Source organism: Chrysemys picta, chromosome 13 (assembly GCF_011386835.1).
Source record: "Chrysemys picta bellii isolate R12L10 chromosome 13, ASM1138683v2, whole genome shotgun sequence".
Taxonomy (NCBI): domain Eukaryota; kingdom Metazoa; phylum Chordata; order Testudines; family Emydidae; genus Chrysemys; species Chrysemys picta.
The window spans coordinates 25,156,054-25,171,152 of NC_088803.1; the positions used below are offsets into that span (position 1 = coordinate 25,156,054).

General features: G+C 51.4%; 1 protein-coding gene across 7 annotated transcripts in view; it reads left to right on the forward strand.

Moving 5' to 3' along the window:
- Nucleotides 1–10,556: 10,556 nt before the first annotated feature.
- The window catches only part of SAMHD1 (SAM and HD domain containing deoxynucleoside triphosphate triphosphohydrolase 1), an 80,018-nt gene continuing 75,475 nt past the window's right edge, over nucleotides 10,557–15,099 (forward strand). For 2 of the 7 annotated variants that reach the window (XM_042854962.2, XM_065565678.1), the window contains exon 1: nucleotides 10,581–10,843. Coding sequence is in view for 2 of the 7 variants with exons in the window: in XM_005295427.5 (XP_005295484.2) it covers nucleotides 10,627–10,843 (217 nt within the window). In the remaining 5 variants the exon portion in view is untranslated. Of the gene's footprint in view, nucleotides 10,844–15,099 lie in introns of all 7 variants that reach the window. The other 5 variants (XM_042854963.2, XM_005295427.5, XM_042854961.2 and 2 more) reach the window with 5 other exon arrangements.

The following is a 15,099-nucleotide window of genomic DNA, read 5'->3' on the forward strand; positions in this document are numbered from 1 at the left end:
AGGGTTTCTGGGTGCGAGCTCCGGCCAGGCGGCGCTCAGCCGGCTCCTGGTTAATGGCACACCGGTGCTAAGGAAGGCTCCCTGCCTGCCCTGGCTCCGCAGGGCTCCCAGAAGCGGCCAGCACGTCCCTGCAGCCCCTAGGAGGAGGCATGGCCAGCAGGGCCGGCTTTAGGAAGTGCGGGGCCCGATTCGAACAGTAAAAAAAAAAAAAACCACGTAAAAAACCACGTGGGGCTTGTACTCACCGGGCGGCGCTCCTAGTCTTCGGGTCTTTCACTCGCTCTGGGTCTTCAGCAGCACTGAAGGACCTGCTGCCGAAGTGCTGCCGCAGACCCGGAGCGAGTGAAGGACCCGCTGCCGAAGTGCCGCCGAAGACCCGGAGTGCCACCGGGTGAGTAAAAATTAAAAAGGAGCCTCTAGCCAGGGAAGGGATTCTCGGCCACTTCTTTCTCCCCTCCCCTCCGGCGGCCCTGCCACTGGGCGCGGGGCCCTCTTAGGCGCAGGGCCCGATTCAGGGGAATTGGTGGAATTGGCCTAAAGCCGGCCCTGGTAGCGGAGGGTCCTGAGAGCAGGAGACAGAGCCCCCAGCACGATCAGTCAGGAGAAGATGGAGTTCCAGTGGAACTGATGCATAGTTTGGATCTAAGCATCAGAACCCTGACTAGAGGGCGAGTAGGGATTTTTGTAGAGAAAATACAATTGTTCAAGGGAGAACAATAGATTTGTTTATAGGTAAGCTGATGACTCAAGGGTTTTCTTTAAACTAGACAATAGGAGCTGATCACTCTTGGCTATGGGTTGTGTTTTCTTCCAGGGAGCTCACAATGCAACTAGAGTGCTTCAGTATTTGGATATCAATTAAGGATTCATTACTAGAATTGGTCTGATAATTGCTGAGCTGGGTGTGTGCAGACATAGGTTCATTAGCATCTGGAGCAGAGATTCCCATGATGCAGTGCTTCCCTGCTTTTTCTGGTCCCAGAATTCAGTGTGGTTCTCTGTTCTCCATTCTGTATGTAAATTGAGATGTCTTCCTGTCCCATCTTTCATGCAGATGAGGCTAGGGGAGTTGTCTCTGCTCTCCATTCTGTATGCTAAAGGAGATGTCTTAATCTTGTCACCCTTGTCAGGAGGGATCTAGGTGTGTCTCCCAATGCCCTTCACTGCTCTCTGCATTTTTTTCCCCCTCTGATGGGTTTTGGTTTAAGCAGAAGCTGGGGTGGGGAGGGGGGTGTCTTTCATCAGTCAGGCTGGATACTGCACCCTGGTTCCCCAAGAACACAGAGGTGTCTGGTATCACTTGACACATCCACCAGTACCCTTGTCCTATTGGGCTGATGTCAGTGCACAGGCCTCTGTGAGGTCCCGGCCTCACCAGCATTGTCTTGCAGAGCTGATATGAGTTCACACAATTATGTGAGGTCATTTTCTTACCTGCCTGTACCTTGCTACAGGGCTGAGAGCAAGACCTAGGCATGAGTGAGATCCCTGCTTGACCCATCTCTCCCTTTCTGTTGGTATGTTCATAGGACTTTTTAGGGCCTGGTTGTTGTGATGGGTTGCCCCCCCCAGGTGCCACCTGATGTACTGGGGAACCACTGATCCCCCCACCAGTCTGGGTTCCCTTACATTGCCCTGCTGAGCCAAGCCCTCAAGCCTCTGCTAGCACGCACGCTGGTAGGGCTACACCCAGCTGCAGAAAGACACAGACATGGAGATCAGCTCTGCATGGGAAGACTCAGCTTCTTAAGTGTACACTTGCCCAGCACTTAAGTGTACACCCCTTCTGGAGTATAAACCCAAAATCGAATTATCTTGCGCTGCACAGAAAACTGTACAGCGTAAGCTCATGAAATTCGCTCCCTTCCTCAATGTGGAGGAAGATATGCACAGCTTTTTGCCCCCCAGTTATGAAAACAAAAACAAGTTTATTAACTACAAAGGATAGATTATAAGGGATAGCAAACAGATCAAAGTAGATTACTGAGTAAATAAAGCAAACACACACATACGCGCCAACTCTGTGAGTGCTCCTGGGCCTTAACATTAGGCTCCACAGCTGGAGCACCCACGGGGAAAAATTAGCAGATGCTGTGCACCTACCGGCAGCCAAGCTTCCCTCCCCCCGAGCGCACCATGTCCCCCCTCCTCCCACCCTCTCTCAGCACTTCCTGCCCTCCCACCATCTAACAGCTGTTTGGCAGCGCTTAGGACTTTCCGGGAGGATGGGGGAGGAGTGGGGATGTGGCGCGCTCAGGGGAGGAAGTGGAGAAGAGGCAGGGCAGGGGCGGGGACTTGGGGGAAGGGGGTGAAATGGGGGTAGGAAGGGGGTGGGGCTGGGGTGGAAAAAGACAGGGTGGGGCGGGGACTTTGGGGAAGGGGTGGAATGGGGGTGGGGTGAGGGCGGTGCAGGGGCGGGGCCAACTCGCCCCTTGCCCCGCCGCATCCCTGCCTGAAAAAAAGCAGCACGCCTCTCCCGTGCCTGCTTGTGCTGCTGGTGTAGCACATTTCTATGCGGAGTGGTATCCTACACTACACCAGCTCCCGCCATCAACTGCTGTCTGCTGCCCCAGAGCCCTAGTGTCCCCTAACTGCTAATGGCGGGGCAGGCTGCCCTTACCCTGCCCTTCCGCCCTAGCCCTGAACCTCTCCAATGCCCCAAACTCCTCAACCCCAGCCCCAGCCAGAGCCCTCATCCCCCCGCACCCTAATCCTCTGCCCCAGCAGATCCCCCTCCTGCATCATGAACCCCTCATCCTCAGCCCTCACCCCACACCCCAACCATCTGCCCTAGCCCTGAGCCCCCTCCCACACCCCAAACCCCTCATCCTCAGTCCCACATCCCTCACCCCTGCACCCCATCCCCAAACTTCCTCCCAGAGTGTGCACCCCCTCCCCCTTTGCACACACCCCCTCCCACCCCCAAGCTCCCTCCCAAAGCCTGCAACCCTCATCCCCTCCTACGCCCCCACCCCCAGCCCAGAGCCTACACCCAAACTCCATCCCAGAGCCTGTACCCCACACCCCCTCCTGCACACCCACCCCATGCCCCAGCCCGGAGCCTGCACCCAGTACCCAAACTCCATCCCAGAGCCTGCACCCCAGACCTTCTCCCCCACCCAAACTTCATCCCAGAGCCTGCACCCCTCCTGCACCCTAATCTCCAGGCCAGGACCTGCACCCCAGACCTCCTCCCCTCACCCAAACTCCCTCCCAGAGCCTTAGGCAGGTGGGGGGCCAAGTTTTGGGGGGGCGGGTTCTGGGCACCACCAAAATTTCTACAAACCTGCCACCCATGGAAGTCATGGATATACAATGCAGCTAAAGAAGCCTCCAGTTGCAACAGTCTGTGCCACTGGGCCAACCTTCAGCAGCTGAGAGAATGGGATTGTTCAGTGCAATGACTCTCCCATTTTAATCAACCTCATGCCCACATCATTCCCGCACATCTCTTTTCAAAAGTCCTGTGGTGATGGGGGAGTGGCAAAGCAACAGGTGAAGATGATTACTGGCAGTCATAGCCACAAGGATGCACGCAGGCAGCCTGGGACATTGGTCGCCAATCCCTGACCCAAAGGCAGTGGGGAAGCTTGGCAACACCCCAGGTGACAGAGCAGCCCTTTTTAGGATTGCACTACTCTCCCTTTGTAAGGGAAGGGGCTGCAAGAGAAAAGCATTATACCACTGCTATAACTACCAAGATACTCACCAATGACTTTGTCTGCCCAATCTGCTCACGAGCATGCATGTCACGCTTTGGTTTCAGAGTCACTCCAGAATCCACAAAAAGAGAGAGCATGAAAACGTCCTTGTCGAACCGACGGATTACACAATGATGAATTGGATGATATCCTGGCCACAGTGAAGTCAATGGCAAAACTCCCACTGACATGAGCAGGCAAGATTTCACCCACTGTGCCTAGGATATTTGCATCTTTTACATTCTGACAGAGCTAGTAAAGCAAGTGTGTATTGCTCCAAGTGTGTGCAATATAGCTCTTGCCACTTGTGGTACATGGTACCTGATGGAAGAGGTGACCGGTGTGACAGCATTACAGCCACACCTGGAAGTAGAGGGATTGGGTATGCTATTCTGTCATCTTTAACTCATTTCATATTGCAAGCCTCAAAGAATCATTTAGGCCAGAATTATTATAACAATCCTGTCTCCCTCACTGGTACCCTGCTGGGCTGGTACCTACATCTCTGATCCCATCTGAGACGTCAATACATACTTGGGGCAGGTAGCTCCTCCAGCCACTTGTAGTGCCTTGGCTAAACATCTATTTTTAGCATGCTGAATCAGAGCTAGTGCAGGTGTTGTACTTAAAGTACTGCACAGGATCTTTTCAGGGGGAATAAGACAAAACGCCACATTTATTAGTAATACATGTATTCATTAACACTGTATTATATGCATATAATATATATTACACTTACACTCACACACACACACAAATCCACTCCGTCTTGTTGTTACCAATTAGTTGCTCCCCTTAACTTCACTGGCCAGGTGAGTTAGATGGGGGAGGGGGTGGAGCCGGGCTTCTGCCGATCCGGATCGATGCTCCCATGTTGACAAGACGAGACCCGGGGTCCTCTGCAAGGCACCTCACTTTTATAGCAGCTTTCCTCTTATGCAAATCTAGACCAGATTCAAACTCTGTGTCTGTGTCCATTGGTCCTTTGTGCTGCTTTCTTTTGAGTGTTGTCCCAATGCTGCAAAGAGGGTGTTTCCAAAAGAAGGTGCTTGCTTCTAACCCCCGAGGCCGTCAGTATGTCTGCTTGTCTTTAATGAGCCCACTTGACACGTTTTATTGTCCTTGAGTCTGGCTCCCAGCCCCTCTCCAACAGTTGAGGCTGTCTGGAGGTGCTGCCTTCCATGCCTTGCTCATCCACACCTCATTCATTCAACAGGGCAATTGATTAAGAGTGGGGGGGGGGGGGGAGAGAGCTCTTGTTCTACTGCTAGCAAAAAGAAATTTTTCTTCTATCTTATTCTATCTTTAGGGGCTATAATATTATACCAAGGGCAATGTAAAGTTTCTAAATGAGGTTTTGATACAAAGTCCCATGAAAACAGAGGTCACACGTGGGTAGACCCACCACAAGGTTATATGAAGAGGCACAATGTAAAGTCATATGAAAATTATCAGAGATTTATCTACACAGGTATGTCTTTCAGTTGGAAATTACACCTCCAGCTCCAGTGTAGATATAGCCTTGCACTAAAGGAAGGAATCCTGCAGCATTTAAAATTTTCTGAAATAACAATATTTGTGTGCCCCTTGTTGTGACACTTCCTGAGGGTTCCCAGGGCGGAGAAGCACCTCACTACCATCTGCCCTTAGTGCGAGGAAGACTTGGCTTTGCCTGCCAGAGGTCAGCTCCCTGACTACACCAGTGTCATGGAGTGTGGGGGGACACAAGGCCCTGCACCCCCAGCTTCCTGTGATTCACCATGACTCTCAGCCAGCCAGTAATGCAGGTTTATTTAGATGACAGGAATACAGTCCAAGACAGGTCTTGCAGGCACAGACAACAGGATCCCCTCCCCCCCCTCGGTTAGGTCCATCTTGGGCTCCCAGGTCGCCCCAGTCTGCCTCCCAGCCATCTCCCCAAGTCAGCTCCTGAAACTCTGCTTTCAGCAACCCCTCCCACAACCTTTTTTCAGTTTCCCGGGTAAAGGTGTCACCTGGCCTCTAACCCCTTCCTGGGTTCTCATGTTACATGCTCAGGTATTCTCCATCGGTCAGTCTCCCATTCCCCAATGCAGACTATCCTAGCCACACTCCCCTGTCAGCATTCAAAGACCACAGTAAGAACAGTCCCAGTTCATCACAACCAGCTACAGGCAACACAAGCACTCCCCTCTCAGCATACTCAGACTCTGCTGTCCCTCTGCAGGTAAGCAATAGGCACACGCCAATCCCCAAATACTCCAAGTGTCCCTGTGGAGTGTCCAGCCCCTATTCTACTGGACATTCACAGAATTGACAAATCTTTTATTCCCAAAGGAGCAGTATGGCACAGCTTACCAGTTATACCTCAGATCACCACTCTGTTTAACACGGAGCAATTAGATAAGTTTATAGTGATAACAAGTAAAAGTTTATTTAACAAAATATAGAGATATTGGAAAGAGGGTTACATATAAAATAGATCATAACACACATTCTAGAACCTAGATTTATTTAACTAGATATTTTTTTGTCTTATGGAGCAATGCTCAGCCGAATACCTTCTAGCATCTTACAGCCAGACTTGGCTGTCATCTTCCCTTCATGAGACGCACATTGTCAGCTTGCCTCCCAATTGAAAGATGCAGAGTGTCTCTTGGTATCCATATATCAGGACAGTCCTTTGTTCTTTTTCATAAGCAGGACACTCACTGCTGATTATTATTTTTTTTTTTCCCTGTAGCCTTCCTCTCTGTTGATTTTTGCAGTTTTTCAGTCAGCATCTGGCTCTGTATGCAAGTAGCCTTACATTGTGAAACATACAACACACAATGACCAAACGGGGATAAGTGTCTGCTACCTCCTGCTTGAAAGAAACCTGTTTAAGATAAGTTACCTCTTGGTTATCTGCCTTAACGCCAAGGTTTTGAGAACATAATTTTCTGTAAAAACAACAAGGAGTCCGGTGGCACCTTAAAGACTAACAGATTTATTTGGGCATAAACTTTCGTGGGTAAAAAATCTCACTTCTTCAGATGCATTGAGTGAAAGTTACAGATGCAGGCATTATATAATGACACATGAAGAGAAGGGAGTTACCTCACAAGTGTAGAACCAGTGTTGACAAGGCCAATTTGATCAGGGTGGATGTAGACGACTCCCAATAATAGATGAGGAGGGTACATTCACTCCCTTCTCTTCATGTGTTCCCCACCCCTGTACTATAGTGTAGACACTCACTACAGCAATAGGAAGGGTTCTCCCATCATTGTAGTTAATCCACCTCCCTGACAGGCAGTAGGTAGATCAATGGAAGAATTCTTCAGTCAACTTAGCACTGCTTACATCAGGGGTTAGGTCGGCTTAACTGTGTCACTCAGCTGGAATGACCTAACATTTAGTATAGACCCGGCCTCAGAAATGATTATGACGATCAGTGGGCTACTGGCTCTTGATAGAGACCTTACCTGACATCCTTTGGTGAACTATTATACATATATCTGACCCAGGTGATTCCTAAAAAACTCTGTGAATCCCCTGTGCCCTCTGCCAGTTGGCATCAATAGGTTCCTGGGCCACACTCATTTAGGTTCTTTTGTCATACGTCTCTCACATTTGGGCCTTGGCAAACTGAGAGTTACAGATGTTGGGGGGCGTGTCTGTGAGGGTCATTGGTGTCTCTGTGGGCTCCAAGTGACAGGGGCATTGATATCTCTGTGTGTTTCAGTGTCTGTGTGGGCATCATATTGGGGGTGTCAGTGTCCCTGGGGGCATCAACGTCTGCAGGGAGTTGAAGTCCCTGAAAGCATGCATCAGGGGTGTTGGTTTTGCAGTGACAGTGTCTGTGAGGATGTCAGGAGTCTCAATATCTGTGTATGTGTCAGTGTCTCAGTATCTGTGTATGTGTCAGTGTCCCTCAGGGCACTAAAGGTGTCACTGTGGACATGTTAGTGTCAGTAGGGGGCTAGGGTTGCCAACAATCCATATTATAAAGGGCGTTCCTTACATAAATAAAAAATTGCCTGTCCTGTACTAAATCCATATGGGATGCTTTTTATCCTATATTTCAACCAGGGATGAGGATGCTGCTCCTAGAGCGATCTGAAACATCTCTCCAGCATCTGAAATCCAAAAGGGAGCAGTGTGCTGGCACTTTGACAACTTGACCTGGCCATGGGGTCACAATGCCACTCAAATATGGCCCTGATGCCCTGCTGAAAGTTGCCCCTCCCACTGAAATCTGAAATGGCGCCCCTGCTGGTTGCAGTGATGCCTCCTCCAGCTGCTGCCTCCCTTCAGTGCACACCCCTTCTAACAGCCCCAACCCCTGGTGGCCCACAGTGCTGCAGCCGGCAGAGACCAGCAACTGCAGCCTCTGACTCCGATCCCCGCATCTGCATGGCACCTGAACAGTAGTCGCAGCGGCTGCCTGGCCCAGAGCCTGAGGTCCTGGTTTCCCTGCAGCACTCAGAACCGGAGAGAGAAAACCCCTAGGAAGGACAGGGGAGGAAAAAGGACTTACCCCCAGAGCCTTAATACAAGACTAGGAACATGTGATGTTTGTGCCATATTTTTGAAATACAATAATGGCAACCCTTGTGGGAGCATAAGGGTGTCAGTGCCTGTGGGGACTGGGGTGTCAGTGTTGGTATGGTGCCTTGCATTTTGTGGGGCTGGAGCTGAGTGTGTCGGTGGCAATATCAGTGACTATGTGATGTCATTTGGGGCGATTGCTGACTGGGGGGTGCTGGTTATTGAGGGGTGTCCTCAGGGCCGGCTTTAGCAAGTGCGGGGCACGATTCCTGGGGCTGCACTTCCGATTGCCGGCTGGGGGAAGGGGAGCCACGGGGCTTGCCGCGCTCCGGCTGGCGCTCCTGCTGTGGTCGCGGGGCTGTGGGGCTGCCGCGGTCTGGCTGGGAGGGCGGGGCTGCTGCGCTCCGGCCGGAGGTCCGGCCGGGGTCGTGGGGCTGCGGGGCTGCTGCGCTCCGCCGGAGCTCCAGCTGGGGTCACGGGGCCATGGGGCTGCCACGCTCCGGCCGGAGCTCCAGCTGGGAAGGCTGCAAAGCACATGTGCCTTCTCCCCTCTGCCCCCCTCCTGACCTGCAACAGCCCTCGCTGCCTCTGCCTCAGCCCTAGCCCTCTGCCGGCCAGCGTCTCTGGTTGCCTAGCAGCAACAGCTGCTGCTTCCGGGAGAGCTTCAGGCAGGGACGCTGCCTGAGCTGCGCGGGGACCTCTTAGGCGCGGGGACCAATTCGGGGAAATCCGTGGAAATCCTAAAGCTGGCCCTGCAGGGGTTGGCAGGGCTGGAGACAGAGGAGTGCACAACTGGCTGGCTTCAGGCAGGGGGGTGCGACATGGGTTGGCTGGACAGGGCAGGGGGTGCAGGGCTGGTACGGGCAGGGCAGGGGTGCAGGGCTGGTGCGGGCAGGGGTGTGTGTGGGGCTGGCTGGCTTCAGACACAGCCGCAGGGTGTGCAGCAGGGGTTGGCTGGAGGCAGGACAGAGGGTGCAGCAAGGGTTGACTGTGGGCAGGGGGTGCGGGGCTGGTGCGGGCAAGACAGGGGGTGTGGGGCTGTTGCGGGCAGGACAGAGGGTACAGGGCTGGTGTGGGCAGGGGGTGCATCAGGGGCAGGCTGCGGGTAGAGGGTGCAGCAGAGGCAGCTGGAGCCCCAGCCCTTTAAATAGCCCCTGAGCCCCTGCTATCCCAGGGCTCCCTTGCTTCTACCGCCCCGGCCCTTTAAATAGCCACGGGAGCCCTAGGGAAACGGTGGGGCTCTGGTGGCAATTTAAAGGGCCTGGGGCTCCAGCCCCTGCTGGGAGCCCCAGGCCCTTTAAATTGCCCCCTGTGGAAGCCGGGCCACGCAGGTACGCTGTACCGGGGCTTGGGCACGGGGCCTGATTCAGGGTGTTGCCGGCACAGAGTGCCCGAGGACAGCAACAGCGGGATCCGTTGCCCGGTGTGCGTCACGCCAATAAACACACCAGGGTGGAGAAGCAATCAAAGTTTATTTGAGATCTCAAAGTGGTGCAAGGAGACAGGCACGTCTCAAATCAAGCACACCAACATAAGTGGCCTTTATCTTTTATACATTTTGCAGCTAACCCTTTCCCTTCTTTCCCCGCCCTTTCTCACCCCCCCTCCTCCATTCCCACCTTTCCCCCTTTCTCCCTCTGGCTACATTACACGACCTTGGCTGTGCAGCTTGTTCTCACTGTTTCTTTCTGCAAGTAATCTTGTCCTTCAGCTAGAAGCATGTAGGTTTCCCTTATCACTACTGCTTCCCAGCTGCTGGCCTGTGAGGTTAGTAAAGTTTAACATTCAGGGGCTTTGATTCACTTTGGCCTAGAGTGGGGGGTCTTCATCGACTCTCGGGTCTTCCAACCCCCCGAGTTACCTAGGGTGATGCCTAGTGACACCAACAAGGGGACAAGTATCAAGTATCAAAAACAACAAGGAGTCTGGTGGCACCTTAAAGACTAACAGATTTATTTGGGCGTAAGCTTTCGTGAGTAAAAACCTCACTTCTTCGGATGCAACAAGGGGAATTGGTTGAATTGGTCTAAAGCTGGCCCTGCTGAGGAGCGTGAGGCAGGGTGGCCGGGGAGTGTTAGGAGGGGGGTGTCGGTGACTGACAGGTGAAGGGGGTGTGAGTGACCGAGGGTGTCAGTGACTGAACGGGTTGGGTGTCGTTGACGTGGGGACTGTCGGTGACGTGGGGGTGTCGGTCGCTGCGACGGCGAACGAGGCGGAGTCGAGCACAGCGCGCCCTCACGCCCCCCATTCCGAACGGTCCCGGCCGTGCTGGCGGCCTTGCCCCTCCCCCGGGCGGGGACAGGCGGAAGTCGCGACAATAGGCTGGGCCCGCCTGTCGGTCCTGGTGAGCGCGAGCGAGCGCGCCTTGCGCGCCTGCGCGGGGGTAGGCGGGCTGGAGCCGGCGGCTGTGGCGATGAGCCGGAGCGGGGCAGCAGTGGCCGGAGGCGTCGCCAAGCGTGGTCGGCCCGCCAGCCCTCCCGATGGGTTCTGCACCCCCAAGAAGCGGGTCTGCGCCGGGTGGGCCATGGGCCCAGAGGGGCCCCACCCGCGGCACTGGGGCACCGAGCAGGTCTGCGACTTCCTCTGCCGCAACGGCTTTAGCGAGCCCGGCCTGCTGCGCTGCTTCCGAGGTACCGCCCGGGGCGGCTGGCCCCGTGGGAGGTCTGGGGGGGCCGCTCGGCTGGTGTTGCGGGCGGAGGGACGCTGTGGGCGCGGGGAGTCGGGCGGGCGCGGGGAGACGCCAGCCCAGCTGGGCGGAGTGCGGCGCTGGGTGGAGCTCGCCGCCGCGCCGTGTCTCCGCCTGAGCCCTTCGATTAGAAACCAGACAGCGCCGGCCGCGCTCCGTTCCCACCCGGGCAACGTTTCCCTCAGTGCTCCAAGCCTGTGTCCGGCCCTAGCTGACTTGTTACTTCTTACTGTGCTGGAGCCACAGGGAAACCCCCCAGAGAAAACAACCCGTACCAGATCTTCGCAAGCGCCGGGCTTTCGTTGCATATTGCTGTTACACACTCTATATATAGAGAGAGAGAGAGAGGGCTTGATGTTAGCCAGGAGTGGGCACGCTGATGGAGCTATACTGGGCTCCATTAGTTTCTGTGTGATTTAAACTGACGTTTACAGTTGTCTAGGGCAAGTCTATAGTCCACCTAAGTGATGTCGATGTCCAGCCACCACAGTAATTAAATGACTTTTGCATGCCCACACTGTGCTTCTTGTCTCGCTAATTCTTGTCCTCACCAGGAGTGCTTGCACTAATTTAATGGTCAGTGTAAGGCATTGTGGGAAGGCTTCTGAAAGGCAGCAACAGTGGATCTCAGCAATGCAGTATCTACAGTGACACTGACCGATCTAAGAAAAACCCAAGGAGTCCTTGTGGCACCTTAGAGACTAACACATTTCTTTGGGCATAAGCTTTCGTGGGCTAGAACCCACTTCATCAGACTCCAACGAGAGACTGCTGAATTGGAATTGATTTGCAAATTGGACACCATTGAATTAGGCTTGAATAAAGGCTGGGAGTGGATGGGTCATTACACAAAGTAAAACTATTTCCCCATGTTTATTCTTCCCCCCTACTGTTTGTTCTTCGCACCTTCTTGTCAATTGCTGGAAATGGGCCATTTTGGTTACCGCTACAAAAAGTTGTTTTTTTTTCTTCTCTCCCCTGCTGGTAATAGCTCACCTTAACTGATCACTCTAGTGTGTATGGTAACACCCATTGTTTCATGTTCTGTGTGTGTATGTGTGTGTGTGTGTATATATATATATCTCCTCCTACTGTATTTTCCACAGCGTGCATCCAATGAAGTGGGTTTTAGCCCCCGAAAGCTTATGCTCAAATAAATTTGTTAGTCTCTAAGATGCCACAATTACTCCCGTTGTTTTTGCGGATACAGATTAACACAACTGCTACTATGAAACACTTCATCAGATGTATGAAGTAAAAGATACAGGAGCAGGTATAAATACATGAAAGGATGTGGGTTGCTTTACCAAGTGTTAAGTCAGTCTAACAAGATAAATCAATGAACAGCAGGATACCAAAGGAGGAGAAATAACTTTTGAAGTGGTAAGAGAGTGGCCCATTACAGACAGTTGACAAGAAGATGTGAGTAACAGTAGGGAGAAATTAGTATTGGGGAAATTAAGTTTAGGTTTTGTAATGACCCAACCACTCCTATTCTTTATTCAGGCCTAGTCTGATGGTATCTAGTCTGCAAATTAATTCCTGTTCTGCTGCTTCACATTGGAGTCTGTTTTTGAAGTTTTTTTGTTGAAGAATTGCCACTTTGAGGTCTGTTATTGAGTGACCAGAGAGATTGAATGTTCTCCTACTGGTTTTTGAATGTTAGGATTCCTGATATCAGATTTGTGTCCGTTTATTCTTTTGCGTAGAGACTGTCCGGTTTGGCCAATGTACGCCATCATGTGCCAGCAATGCTCTTCTGCCTCTTGCAGAGATGGAGTTATTAAGTCAGCATTGTGGGTGAGTTACGTTGGTGGGAGCCACATTTTAGTGTAGATGCTTACAGAGTTAGGTCGATGTAAACTGCCTTATGTTGACCTAACTCTGTAGTGTAGATCAGGCCTTAGTAAAATCTTCCAAATGCAGCTAAAGAATTGTTTTCCTTCTGAGTCTGTAGGCAGCCTGAGGCAATAGCCTTGAGAAATGTGAACTCCTCCATTTTTTTTGTGGGGGTATTAAGCCCAATATCAATTTAAATAACTAACATTGATTTTTTTTTTTTACACTTAAAAGGCTACACAGGCGCAGCTGTGCCACTTTAGTGCTTCAGTGTAGAGACTACACATGCCGATGGGAGGGGTTCTGTTGGTGGCATAGGTAATCCGTCTCCCTGAGAAACAGTAGCTAGGTCAGCAGAAGAATTATTCGGACAACCAAGTGCTGTCTGACATGGATTTGTCAGCTTAACTATGTCATTCATGGGTGCGGGTTTTTCACACCCCTGAGTGACATGGTTATGACCTAATTTTCTAGGGTAGACCAGACCTTTTACTGATGATAACTTTAAGAGAAATATCCAGTTACCCTGAGTTTGTAGTTTGAGTATCTGCATTTTCTTTCTAAATTGAAGCTCTCTCTTCACTAGTTTCAGAGTAGCAGCCGTGTTAGTCTGTATCTGCAAAAAGAACAGGAGTACTTGCGGCACCTTAGAGACTAACAAATTTATTAGAGCATAAGCTTTCGTGGACTACAGCCCACTTCATCCGAAGAAGTGGGCTGTAGTCCACGAAAGCTTATGCTCTAATAAATTTGTTAGTCTCTAAGGTGCCACAAGTACTCCTGTTCTCTTCACTAGAAATGCTGCAGCCACAAAGCTGTAGCACTTCAGTGTAGACACTTACTACAGCAGTGGGTCTCAAACTTTTTTACTGGCGACCCCTTTCACATCGCAAGCCTAATAAGTTAAACACCCTTTTTAATATATTTAACACCATTATAAATGCTGGAGGCAAGCGGGGTTTGGGGTGGAGGTTGACAGCTCACGACCCCCCCTTGTAATGACGTCGCAACTCCCTGATGTGTCCCGACCCCCAGTTTGAGAACCCCTGTACTACAGCAAGGGGCACTGTAATTAATCTCCCTTCTCAAGAAGTGGTAACGCGGTCGATGGAAGAATTCGTCCATCGACCTACCCCCGTCTACACTAGGATTTAAATCAGTTTAACTACATCACTTGGAGGTGGATTTTTCTCTCTCCTGAGCGATGTAGCTGAGTTGATCTAAATTTCTGGCCTGAGGCAATGTCTACACTAGGAAGTTGTACCACTTTAACTTCACTGTTATAGTTAAAGTTGTACCCCTTCCATCCCCCCAGTCTTGGTACAGATATATTGATGGTAAAGTATTTTATCCCAATATAGTTATTCCAATACAGGAAGATGAATAAGTTATACCAGTATAACAGCGTCCGCACTAAGGGCTTGTCTACACTGGCAAGTTTTGTCCCCCAAAACTGCCTTTTGGCAACAAAACAGCAAGAGCGTACACACTACAATGGTGTCAAGTATCAGGGGGTAGCCGTGTTAGTCTGTATCTACAAAAACAACAAGGAGTCTGGTGGCACCTTAAAGACTAACAGATTTATTTGGGCATAAGCTTTCGTGAGTAAAAACCTCACTTCTTCGGATGCATCCGAAGAAGTGAGGTTTTTACTCACGAAAGCTTATGCCCAAATAAATCTGTTAGTCTTTAAGGTGCCACCAGACTCCTTGTTGTTTTTGTACACTACAATGGGACTTTTGTTGCAAAAAACCACCCAGTTTTGGCAACAAAAAACTTCCACCCCTATGAGAGACTTTTTTCTTTTCTTTTCCCTTTTTATTGTTGACAAAGAGCCAGTGTAGATACTACTGATTGTTTTGTGGACAGAACTGGCTTCCGCCAGTATCCCACAATGCCTGCCCTGATTGCTCTGCTCAATGTTTTGATCTCTGCTGTCCTGCAGGCGTGCATCCCTCCCTTTTAAAAGCTCAAGGAAGTATCTGTGTGCTGCTCCCTTTGGGGAACAAACCAAGAGCAAATCATTGGAATGCTCCTGTTCTGCCCGGCACTAGGAACACACCAACAGGCAGACTGCTGCTGCAGGGGGAGGGGGACAGACTGCTATGCTGCTTTGCCATTCCTCAGCACTGAGCACTCACAGAGCTACTCATGGTGCTGCTTTTGGCAGCTGAGGGGGCTGTGGGAGAACTCGGAGAGAATCCCAAGATGCTCAGGGATCAGCTCTTCTTTCCCACAACACTGCTCTGTGGGATACATACCTATGGTGCATTGCTTACCCTGTCGATGACGGTGTCCCCAGTGTGGACATGGTCTGTTGACAGAGGGAGCAAGTGTGAACACCCTTTGGCAATTTTTGTT